The following is an 11,939-nucleotide window of genomic DNA, read 5'->3' as shown; positions in this document are numbered from 1 at the left end:
ATTTCACAGGAGAAAGTCCTGGTGGAACTGTGACCTGTAATCGGAGTTGGTTGAAGAAGACAAATGGCTGACAACCTTCAGGAGCAATGGTCTCCTTTTATCCTGTCCTGACGAGTGAACAGCTTCCGATCTCAAGAGTGAACACGCAATGGCAGTGGTCAATGCCTGTTGCTTAAGATCAGGCTTCCTCAAACTCGGCCCTCCAGATCTATTTTGAGACTACAATCCCCATCATCCCTGACCACTGGTCCTGCTAGCTAGGGATCATGGGAGTTGTAGGCCAAAAACATCTGGAGGGCCGAGGTTGAGGAAGCCTGCTTAAGAGGGTAAGAAGGGCCCTGCTGTCTCTAGTCTACCACCCCATAGTTCAATCCGTAGAGCATGAGACTCTTAATCTGAGGGTCATGGGTTCGAGCCCCATGTCAGATGAAATATTCCTGCATCGCAGGAATAAAGAGCCTCATGGTCCCTTCCAACTCTATAATTCTGTGGTTCTTATTTCCGCCCAGGCCACCCAGATGCCTATTGTCGTGAATGAGCCAGCTCCCAGTGACGGTTTGCAGTCAGCTCCCACTGCAGGTTTGCAACCAGCTGAAGAAAGCAGCCAGGAACAGAGAGGGTTAACTGCCAGGCAGGGTGAACGATTGATAAGGGAATGGCAGAGAAAAAAGCAGTTTGTCAGAACGGGAAGAGATTGGAGCTGAGCCAATGCTTCCAAAAGTAGGCTAAGGGGAGGGCTGCTAGACTGGAAACAAAGCAAGAGGTACAAAGTGAGAAAGTTCAGTATCTTCTGTAACCGGAAGGGGGTCTTCAGAAGGGTCATCATGACTAATGATGCTGGAAGGCTGTGTTAGAGCCCTCCGGAGCTATCTGTTGTTTTGACAATAAATCATCCTTTTTTATTAACTCCACTTACAGTGTGATCAAGTCGGACTCCTGACTGGACTCCTGACACCCTTGGGTGAAGCCCACAAGCAGGATACAAGTGCAAAAGCATTCTCCTTGTGTTCCCCAGTACCTGGGATTCAAAGGCACACCACAGAGCCCAGGGCTTGCCGATCAGAAGGTCGGCGGTTTGAATTCCCACGATGGGGTGAGCTCCCGTTGCTCGGTTCCTGCTCCTGCCAACCTAGCAGTTTGAAGGCACGAAGTGCAAGTAGATAAATAGGTACCGCTGCGGGGGGGGGGGGGAAGGTAAACGGTGTTTCTGTGCACCAGAAGCGGCTTAGTCATGCTGGCCACATGACCTGGAAGCTGGATGCTGGCTCCCTTGGCCAATAAAGCGAGATGAGTGCCGCAACCCCAGAGTTGTCCACGACTGGACCTAATGGTCAGGGGTCCCTTTACCTTTAAACTGATATATATATATATATATATATATATATATATATATATATATGTGTGTGTGTGTGTGTGTGTGTGTGTGTGTTTTATATAGGTTTTAATTGCATTGCAGATTGCTTCCGGATGCCTCAACGGGACACAATTCATAAATAATACTCACCATCATGATCTCAGTTTGAATATAAGCCAGGCGCTGAGGGGCGAAAAAAAAACCTACAAGCTCCAGTTCATAATTACAAATACTATATTGTAAGACTGTAGTACATGCTTGAGCTGTATGAGTCATACAAATAAATTGATGTTACATGAAACGCAGTAACCAAACAGCCTCCAGAGGAAGAAGAAGAAGAAGAAGAAGAAGAAGAAGAAGAAGAAGAAGAAGAAGAAGAAAAGGAACAGCCTCTCCAACTTCCCAGGGTATTTTCACACCTCCGAGAGGGGACTTTTCCTTGTCAGTTCCCCACAGAGAGCATTTTGGCTGAGTGCCCCACAAGCAATATTCAATATTGACCACATTCCTGGAGAACCATTGAAAATGAAGCTCTCAAGGATGCAGTCAATAGCATATTGGAGGGGGAAGAGGGGTACAGTACCCTTTTTTTTTAAAGTAACTTTGTTGTGGACTTTCCTCATGTCAAATTTAATAGGATGCCTTTTTACACTTCAGTAGTAGCCAGCAAGTTTCGCCCCCACCCACAGCCCCTTGGCCCAGCAGACGAAAATTCCTACCAGCTTTAGTTAACAACACCCACAACCCCTTTCCATCCTCAGGTGCGACTACAATCTTTTGCAAGGGAGCCACGTACAAAGATAGCCGAGAGCCGCTTTGGAACGAATGACGCCTCTTTTCACTTCCAGAGGCGTTCGGAAAGACAACAGTCTTTTGAGTCGTTCAGGCTGCAAAAGGTAGGGAAAGGTTCTGGGTTTCTATTGCCCTTCCCAACACGGAAGGGTTTGGTCCCCCTTTCCTCCCCCCCCCCCGTCACCACCACCAAGGGCAAGTTAAGACATGAGGTGCCGCAGTAGGAAATATACCAAGCCGCCAACCCCAGCAGCTGCTGTGACAGCCAGCAACCGCACCAGGAGGAAGTCCATGGAGTCCTCCAACGAGGAGTGAAGCTTCAGGACCTGCTTCCTCGTGGTCTCGACGTCTCTCGAGTTGTCGATGACGTGGCCGGCCAGCTTGACCTTTTGGTCGAGGGGCAGCTGGGCAGCAATGCGCGCTTCAGCCTCCGCCTGGGTCAGCCCGTTCCGGCGCATCAGGCGCGACAGCTGGCTCTGTGGGTCACTTGGCAAAGGAAGGGAAGAGGGACTGAGCTCAGGGGGAAAGTCAGAAAGGGCTGTGTGTGTGTGTGTGTGTGTGTGTGTACACCCCCCTCCCATCTATCTAGTCCATGGGTGGCCAACTCCCAAGAGACTGTGATTTAATCACAGAGTTAAAAACTGGCAGTGATCTACCCCCTTTTGGGGGTTCAGGTCAAAGTTGTTTTTTTTTAGGAAGGAGGAAGGCCCATTTTGGGGAGGTTTGGGTCAAAGTTGTTGAGTTTTTTCAGAGGCAAAATGTTAAGCTTTTTAAACGGGAGCCACAGTTGTTCAGCTTCTTTGGGGGGAGCCAATGATCTACAAGTGATCTACTGGAGACGTCCAGTGATCTACCGGTAGATCACGATCTACGTGTTGGACATGCCTGATCTAGTCATGGAAAAGCAAGGAGAGACTATGGCCACTTACACACCATATGTATGGGATGCAGGTGGCGCTGTGGTCTAAACCAATGAGCCTCTTGGGCTTGCCGATCGGGAGGTCGGCGGTTCGAGTCCCCGTGAAGGGGTGAGCTCCCGTTGCTCTGTCCCAGCTCCTGCCAACCTAGCAATTCGAAAGCACGCCAGTGCTGGTAGATAAATAGGTACTGCTGCGGTGGGAAGGTAAACGGCGTTTCCGTGCGCTCTGGTTTGCACCAGGGTGTTCCGTTGCACCAGAAGCAGTTTAGTCACGCTGGCCACATGACCCAGAAAGCTGTCTGTAGACAAACGCCGGCTCCCCTAGCCTGAAAGCGAGATGAGCGCCGCAACCTCATAGTCGCCTTTGACTGGACTTAACTGTCCAGGGGTCCTTTACCTTTTTTTAAAAAAAAAACACAACAACCTTGCTACCTTTATGCCCTCCTCTTGGTTTCCAATGGTCTTCTAGCAGGAAAAACGATATGCTGGAAACAGACTGGTACAGCTAGCAATTGTTAACTGTCCAGGGGTCCTTTACCTTTTGTATATATATGTTTAAAGTCGTACAATACCATTTTAAACAGTCACGGCTTCCCCTCCCCCCCCCAAACAATCTGGGAGCTGTACTTTGCTGAGAGGTCCGGAGGGTGGCAACATGAGAACGGGGCCTTCTCTGCAGTGGCTCCCCATTTATGGACTGCTCTCCCCAGGGAAGCTCGCCTGGCACCTTCATTATATAGCTTTAGGTGCCAGGCGAAGACGTTCCTTTTCAACAGGCCTTTGGCCGATTAATATTCTACAGCCTTTTAAATGTGTCTGTTATTGTTTTGCTGTTTTGGTTTAATTATTTACTTGCCTTTTATCTTGCGTTTTATTCTGTGAACTGCCCTGAGATCTTTTGACGAATGGCAGTATATAATTTTAATAAACAATTTATTTATTTTTTAAAAACTGGATTACTCACAGAGCTACATTTCTCAAGAGTTCGCTGTGAAGAGGGGCTGACCGTTAAAACACTCAGCACTGTAGCTCTGTGAGGGGAATAGGGGCCTCCCCTAACAACGCTTTGCACGCTTTAATAACAAACTACAGCTCCTGCAGCCAATCAGAAGCCACGCTTTGGTTTCCACACTTTTGGAATTCGAACGGACTTCCGGAACAGATTCCGTTTGACTTCCAAGGTACGACCGTACGAGCAACCAGTTATAATGGATTTGGTGCATCTGAATGGTCCCGTGGAAATCCAATGTAAGCAAAGCTTGGACGGCCATCTGTCATGTATGATCAAGTTGAGATTCCTGAAATTGCAAGGGATTATACTACAATAGATGGTTCTTGGGGTTCCCTTCCAACTCTAAATTCTATGATTCCTGACTCAGTTCAGGAGCCAATGCATTCCAGTGGGCATCCTCTGTCCTTTGTTGCATCAGACTGACTAGTGCTGTCGTATCGTGACATGACGACGTCGTTCCCTGTAATGTCCTTACCAGTACACGAGAACGGTGTGCTTCATGAACTTGGTCAGCGTGTTGGTTTCAAAAAGGAGCGGGATATCCAGGATCACATACCGATGGCCTGGGGAGGGGGAGGGAGGGAGGTGAATTTTGTATCGCAAATGTCATAGAAACTGCAAGCATTCATTACACACACACACACACAAAACTGCACCAGGAGTTTTGTGTAAAGCGCTGCAAATTCAAGAGTTTGCGTGATTTCCTCCCGTTGTCAGATTCTGGAGTAAAATTTGGGCGACTCCCTGCCTGAAACCGAAAGTGGAATTTTACAGTTGCAATCAGAAGAGTTGAGAACAAAGAGAGAGAGATCTCTTCAGAGTAACTCCGAGTCAACAAAGCCGAAAGGCACAAAGGGATCAGGAATAACTCATATGGACATAATATTTGATAAAGAATTAAAGCAGGGGTCGGGAATTTTTTTTTTAGCCGCGGGCCGGTCCACTGTCCCTCAGACCTTGTGGCGGGCCAGAGAAGCGGCACCGGGGGGGGGGGGGAGCTGGAAGAAGAGGCGAGGGGGGCAAGTAATCCTCCTCCTCACCCCCAGCCCCAGCCACTGCGCTTACCTTCCCTGGGGCTGCCACCACCACTGCCAGTGCTGTTGCTTCTCGTGGGTAGGCAGAGAGAGCTCGTCTGCTCCGCTCTCTGGCCCACAGGAGCACCAGGGTGGCAGCGGTGGGAAGATGAGTGGCACAAAAGGGCTGGCTTCCTCCTCTAGGCAGGGCAGAGAGAAGCCAGGAGGAGGGAGGGAGGGAGGAGGTGCTGCGCGGTGTGTGTGAGGGAGAGGGGGGGAAATGGAATGGCGCAGGGAAAAAATGGCGCAGCCCGAACAAACAGAATCTCCACACTGATCCATGGACAGTCTGCGGGCTGGATCCTGAAGGCAATTGGGCCTGATCTGGCCCGCGGGCCTTAGTTTGCCGACCCCTGAATTAAAGGAACAACTAACGGAAATTAAAACCTCACACAGGAGAAGAAAGGAGAACTTCACCTGCGAATTTACAAATTATTATGTGTGTCAATGAAAATTGAAGTCAATTCCTGTAAGCTGTGGTATAAGGGCTTTTATCAAGAATGGATTGTATTTGGTTTGAGCAACAGTCTGGAGGCAGAATTAAAGGGAATGAGACCCTGAAGTACAGCAAGTGGGAAGCCACACAAAATTTATAATTGGCTATGCAACTGATTTGTATTTGAATTGGTATTGCTATTTGTTGTTAAGGTAAAAAGGTACCTTTATTTCATGTTAATATAATATGGTGCATATTGGATTTTTGTAATTGAAAATTAATAAAAATTATTTAGCAACAACAGCAACAAAATTGGGCCAGGATCCATGTACCGAACAAGGCACTGGGATGTCGTTTTTCAGACCAGGGAACACTCCCCACCTCTGGCTTCATGTGGCAAACTCCTTTAGAAGCACAGGGGAGTTCCAGCATTGTAGTGTGCAGTTCAAAGGAGGAGGCACTTTTATAATATTGCCACTAATTTGAATGACGGGAGTTGAATTACTCCAATTACCTTAATTTGCAGAAAAGTCTAGGTCTTCGGAAGAACAAAGCTTTGAAGAGGCTATTTTCCCAGTTCCCTAAATGCTTTCCCCTCTCATCTAAGGGGGTTATATTGGCCTCAGAAACTGGAAGGCAGAGAGATCTAGCTCTCCCTCCCACCCTGTCTACTTTCAATGAGCTCCTCCTTGTAAGGAGACCCTTCTCTGCTACCCCGAGACCTCCAAAGCAGCCAGCGATGTTATCAGGCCCTTGATTAGACAGATTTGTCAGCTGTATTTGTTACAGTTATCAGAGGAATGAAAGGGAATAGAGAGACGCTGCAGAAACCCCAGCTGTCAAACCATTATTTTACCTTATCGAGTTCAAAAAGAGCTTTTATAAGAGCGCCCGGGAATAGTAGGGGGGGGGGCCGGGGGGGTGCGTGCGAGCATTTCTGAAGGTGTGACATTATGCACAATACTTCCCAAAGACTCTTTTGTGTGTGCTCTTTAAAGGCAACGTTAAGGGAGCAAAAATGCAAAGGGCAAGGATAAAGAAGGAAGAATTCTCAGGATGTAAGCAGTGAATGGATGAGCACAAACAAGGCACAAAGGAAGCCGCTCAGAGGCCTTTTTTTACAGTCCGTCCCCTCTTGGCCGGCAAAGAAAAATAAAATAAAATGCAGGGCAAAGGGAGATGATGCAGCGTGTATCGATGCCCCGAGGATTCCGCAAAGTAAAATAAATCAACCTCACCAGTAGCTTACCCAGCATAAAGTATTTCAAGATCTGTTTCAGCATCTCCTTCTGTATCTCAGGGTGTGTGATGGAATTCAGCAGCCTACGTTTTTCGGGCTGAGAGAAAACTATGCTTCCGAGAGCTTCGCGGTTGATCTCGCCGCTCTCCAGGAGAATTTCGGGGCCAAAGGAATGCACAATGCGCTGGTGTGCCAGGAAGCACGGCTGGACCACTGAGGAAAGAGGGGTTAACATTATGACTCCACCAGAGTTGCTTTCAATTTTTTTTTGTCAGGGGTAGCACTGGGAAACTCAATCAGAGCCAAGGGAGACAGCAGAGACAAACTGCAAGTTGAGAAGGGTCGCTTGCGATAAGACAGTTTGCGTCAATTCCTACATACCCTCATTCGTGAATCCAATCTGTCCCACCTCCCCATTAATTTGCAAATTTTGTTTTTTGAAACAAAATAGGAAATTCTTTCCAGTAGCACCTTAGAGACCAACTGAGTTTGTTCTTGGTATGAGCTTTCGTGTGCATGCACACTTCTTCAGATACTTCAGATTTCGTGTGCATGCACACTTCTTCTTTTTGAAAACCTACATGAACATTTGTATTTAAAATATGCTTTTTACCACAAAATGCATATTGAAATATGCACCGTGTCTCGACGTATGTGTTTCTATCCCAATATGTGCATTTGTAACGCATACTGCGCCTTTCCTTGAACTGAGAAATTTGGAGGTGTGTGAAATCTGACAGATAACCACATTCTGAGCTGCACATTAGTCCAGCAATCGCAGATCAGCTGGCATCAGAATCCACAGCAGCCCTAGCTTCAACTGGCCCAAACTATTTGCAGAGGTCCTCCAACTGGCAAAAAGACAGGTTTTAAGTGCTGTCGACGGAGGGATGAGATGAACACAGCTTCTCTTCCACGCAAGCAGAAAGCCACATGAGCTCTCCCAAGCTTTCTGCATTTAGAGCTCCTACCTCCAGCGGGTGGCGCTGTGGGTTAAACCACAGAGCCTAGGGCTTGCCGATCAGAAGGTTGGCGGTTTGAATCCCCGTGACAGGGTGAGCTCCCGTTGCTCGGTCCCTGCTCCTGCCAACCTAGCAGTTTGAAAGCATGTCAAAGTGCAAGTAGATAAATAGGTACCGCTCCAGTGGGAAGGTAAACGGTGTTTCCGTGCGCTGCTCTGGTTCACCAGAAGTGGCTTAGTCATGCTGGCCACATGACCCAGAAGCTGTACGCTGGCTCCCTCGACCAATAAAGCGAGATAAGTGCCGCAACCCCAGAGTCGTCCGCGACTGGACCTAATGGTCAGGGGTCCCTTTACCTTTACCTTACCTCCAGCAGCAATCCACAGGCTAAGAAACAATTGCACAAGATCTGTTCTATCAGAACAGACCAGTAGCTCAGCATTCTGTCTTTCTGTCTTTCTAGCAGCAGTGAGTCAAATGAGTTTAGAAGCTCACAAGCTCACAGCTCTGTTATTTAAAACTCCCGACATAGTTTTATTTCTCTCTTCAAAAGGCAATTGGTGGAGAGGATGGGGGCTGAGTTTACATTGCACCTACAGGCACAGAGTTTCTGCGGATAGTTTTTCTAGGTCATAATCGACTCTCAGGGGTGTGTGTGTGTGTGTGTGTGTGTGTGTGTGTTCGTTCGTTCGTGTGTTGGGATCAGGGCTGCAGCGCTTAAGCCAGGCTTCCTCAACCTTGGCCCTCCAGATGTTTTTGGCCTACAACTCCCATGATCCCTAGCTAGCAGGACCAGCAGTCAGGGATGATGGGAATTGTTGTCTCAAAGCATATGTTGTCTCAAACTAAGGCCCGTGGGCCAGATCCGCCCCAATCACCTTCTAAATCCGGCCCGCGGACGGTCCGGGAATCAGCGTGTTTTTACATGAGTAGAATGTGTCCTTTTATTTAAAATGCATCTCTGGGTTATTTGTGGGGCATAGGAATTCATTCATTTTTTCCCTTCAAAGTATAATAAGTCCAGCCCCCCACCAAAGTCTGAGGGACAGTGGACCGGCGCCCTGCTTAAAAAGTTTGCTGACCCCTGGCTTAAGCAAAGAATTAAGCCCAGTTCCCCAGGCCTGATCCAAATTAACCCTCTATTCTTCCACAGCAGCTTCTTTTTTGAGGATGAAAACCAGTATGTGGGTAAGCCCCAAGACAACTGGAAGACTGCATGGCATGTGGCACTGGCCTGGAATCTATTTATTTGTCTCATTTTTATCCCACAAATTTATTTGTCTCATTTTTATCCCACATTTTTATCCCCAATAGCAGAACCCAATAGCAGACCCAACAACAACTCCATTGGGGGATCCTGGAGGATCTATTGCCTCTGACCAGCGGTCCACTGGCAAACAAAAGTGCATCTTCTGTTCACCCTCATACCGAGGAGCACAGGCTGGCTCACCTTGTCGGGCTATAACATCAGCATCAATGACAGCGCAGCCCAGTTCCCTCAGCATAGCAACCACTGTACTTTTTCCTGACGCAATGCCACCCGTCAATCCTACCAGAAACATCCTGCCCTGGGTGGAAAAGAAAAAAATACCATTAAGCGACAAAAGAAATGTGAAACTCAGCTTGTGCCCATTTGTAAACTTCGTTCTGAAGAGCTTCAACATTTCCATACTCTCATTCTCAACCCATCTCACCACCTAACATCTTATCAGGGTGGATTTGATTTAAATCAAATTGATTCAAATCAGTAGGACTTAATTTAAATCATTTTTTTTATAGAAAGACTCATACTTGCTGGTATAATCTTAGTATTTACAACCAGATGAAGGTTTCACTTTGGGAATAATAAATTTTCAGAGTACTGTAGTTTTTACAGTTATATCAAAAATTACTGATTTGGCTATACTATTAGAAATACACAGACGGATAATTATGAAATTATTCTAAGGTTTAATAAGTTAACTGTTTATATTTGGACAACTTTTGTGCTGTACTTTACTGGAAGGAGGAAAATTATAATTTCCTTAATAACAATTTAAACAATCTATTTAACTAAAACAATAACATTATAGCATACGTATCCATGTTTGTTAACTGATGTGGTTAAACGGTTTTTTAAAAACAAAAACCTGACTGGATTTTATACACATGAAAAACTTAAAACAAATCCTTATTTCCTGATGAACAGCCTTTGGGCAACAATGCAACTTAAATAGAAAACTCTTTAGAAATATTTTTCCTCCAAAAGTGTTTTATTTTAAAAATCTGATTTAAATAGAAAAAAATCCGATTTTTAATGTTATTTTTAAAAAATCATTGATTTTTATCCACCCTGCATCTTATCTGGAATTTAGATGGTAAAAAAATGAGTTGTTCCCTATCGTTACAAGAAAAATAAAAACACAAAAAACCCAACAATACATTTAAATGCAATTCAACCAGCATATATGCAGTATTAAAACAGCAGCATGCGTGACCAATAAAGCATACGTTTTAAATGACATTTAAAACAGGTAGAATTTCAAAGCCTTTCAATACTAAGACAGCCAGTGACAGATCCCTTGGGAGGGAGTTCCATAAGAAAGGGACCATCCCTTCTCCTCCTGGCTCTCCAATTAAATGGATCTTAAAGGTGAGCCACTGAGTAGAGCCTCCGGTCTTAATTCCAGGAGAAGCTTCAGATGGACACAGGCAGTCCTTTATTTATTTAATAACTTAACCTGAACCATTTAGAGTTTCAAAGGTCAATACCCAAGCTCTCTCAAGGCAAGTATGAAAGATGAGGAGGATTGGTCAATGGGCACGGAGTTAAATCACCAGGTTCAAATTATCTGGTTTCTTCCACATAATGTAAAAAAACAACAACTCTGCAACAAGCAGAAATACTGCATTACCTAAGGATTAAGCATAGAATCGTAGAGTTGGCAGGGACCATGTGGATAATCTAGTTCAATGCCCTGCAATGCATGAATCTTTTGCCATTTCATCAACGGCTACTTCTACAAAGGTGGCAAAATACCAATACTCTTCCATTAGGGTAGGATTGTGAATTTTGTGGCCAATTTTCTGGTGGTGGCGGTGGCAGGAAATCTTATTTTGGGAGTGTGATGGTGTATGTCAATAATAAGCTTAGTGAAATCTATAGTGTCTTAAAATTTGAAACTGCCATGGGCTGAAGGAAGGTATACGATTTGAAGTTTCAAAATATGCAATTTCAGGACAAAGCCAGAGACCCTGAGAAGTCTGTGTGTTTTTAAACAAGGGTTCAGGGGAACCCTTAGGACTCCTAACAAGAGCATGACTGAGCCCCTCTGCAATATGTTACTGTGTCCCACCTCTAGCATCTCATATTTATCCCAGCTTATCATTACTAATCAGTACAGACTTTGCATTTGAAATCTGTGGCTCTTAAGAGAGCGAGCAAAAACTGGCAATAAGGGTTGGAGTTTTGCAAAACGGAGATTTCTCCAGAAAAACCGGGAGAAAACAATTATAATTCACTGCCACAGGTGTGGAGCCCCCTGCCACCTACACCTCCAAAATTTCTATTTAAAAGAGAGAGAGAGAGAGAAAAGCGCTGAAGGATAACCGTCTGGCTACCCTGGAATCTCTTCCACCTAATCTCAGAGGCGAGGTGACTTGACTCCGGTGGCTCAACAGTGAACGCGGCGCGGGAACTCTGCACTTTCTCAGAAACCCTCGGTACGCCGCGCGGGAAATAAACCGGAACAAGCTTGCTCTCCCATGGGATATGCCTACCCTCCCAGCCCCCGGGTTCAGCGAAGGAAGGGTCCCGATCCTCACGAAAACATCCCACACTCACCAGTTTGGTTCCGCCACCAAATGCTGACTGAGACCTTTCTCGCCCTCTCGTCGGCTTCACCCGTGTCCAACTTTTCCGACTTCCTATTGGCAGAGAGAAGTCACGCTGGGAAATCCAACCAATCGCTGCCACCGAGGCTGGGCTCTGCTCCCCAAGCGCGAAGCCAGTGTCGCGATTTGAGGGAGAGGGAGGCGAGGAGCAAGGAATGGGCAAGGAAGTCGAAACTTCCAGGCGGTCAAAGCTAGTTTTAAAGCTGCTCCTCTTCGCAGCTCCTTCACTGTATTCTTTTTCGACGCTTGCTAAAGGCATTCTTATTTAAACAGGCCTA

General features: G+C 46.2%; 1 protein-coding gene across 1 annotated transcript; it reads right to left on the bottom strand.

Annotated features, from left to right (window-relative positions):
* Window positions 1-2,316: 2,316 nt before the first annotated feature.
* On the bottom strand, window positions 2,317-11,731 carry DCAKD (dephospho-CoA kinase domain containing). The gene is made up of 5 exons (XM_033170905.1): window positions 11,612-11,731; window positions 9,239-9,356; window positions 6,836-7,039; window positions 4,553-4,640; window positions 2,317-2,632 (listed from the first exon to the last, which is right to left on the bottom strand). The coding sequence occupies exons 2-5, from the start codon at window positions 9,348-9,350 to the stop codon at window positions 2,347-2,349; spliced, it is 690 nt and encodes a 229-aa protein (XP_033026796.1). The 5' UTR covers window positions 9,351-9,356; window positions 11,612-11,731; the 3' UTR covers window positions 2,317-2,346.
* Window positions 11,732-11,939: the final 208 nt, after the last annotated feature.

This window comes from Lacerta agilis, chromosome 14 (genome assembly GCF_009819535.1).
Source record: "Lacerta agilis isolate rLacAgi1 chromosome 14, rLacAgi1.pri, whole genome shotgun sequence".
NCBI lineage: Eukaryota > Metazoa > Chordata > Lepidosauria > Squamata > Lacertidae > Lacerta > Lacerta agilis.
Note: the sequence above shows the minus strand (reverse complement) of the source record. Positions and strands in the feature narration are given on the sequence as shown.

Bases quoted from the DNA above. Each gene is read 5' to 3' on its own strand.
- DCAKD (XM_033170905.1), bottom strand. From the start codon at position 9,350: ATGTTTCTGGTAGGATTGACGGGTGGCATTGCGTCAGGAAAAAGTACA. The intron at 4,641-6,835 runs GTAAGCTACTGG...CCCCCTCCCCAG, and splicing joins CTTGAAATACTTTATGCTGG to GCCATCGGTATGTGATCCTG. The intron at 2,633-4,552 runs GTAAGGACATTA...TCCTTTGCCAAG, and splicing joins CACACCGTTCTCGTGTACTG to TGACCCACAGAGCCAGCTGT.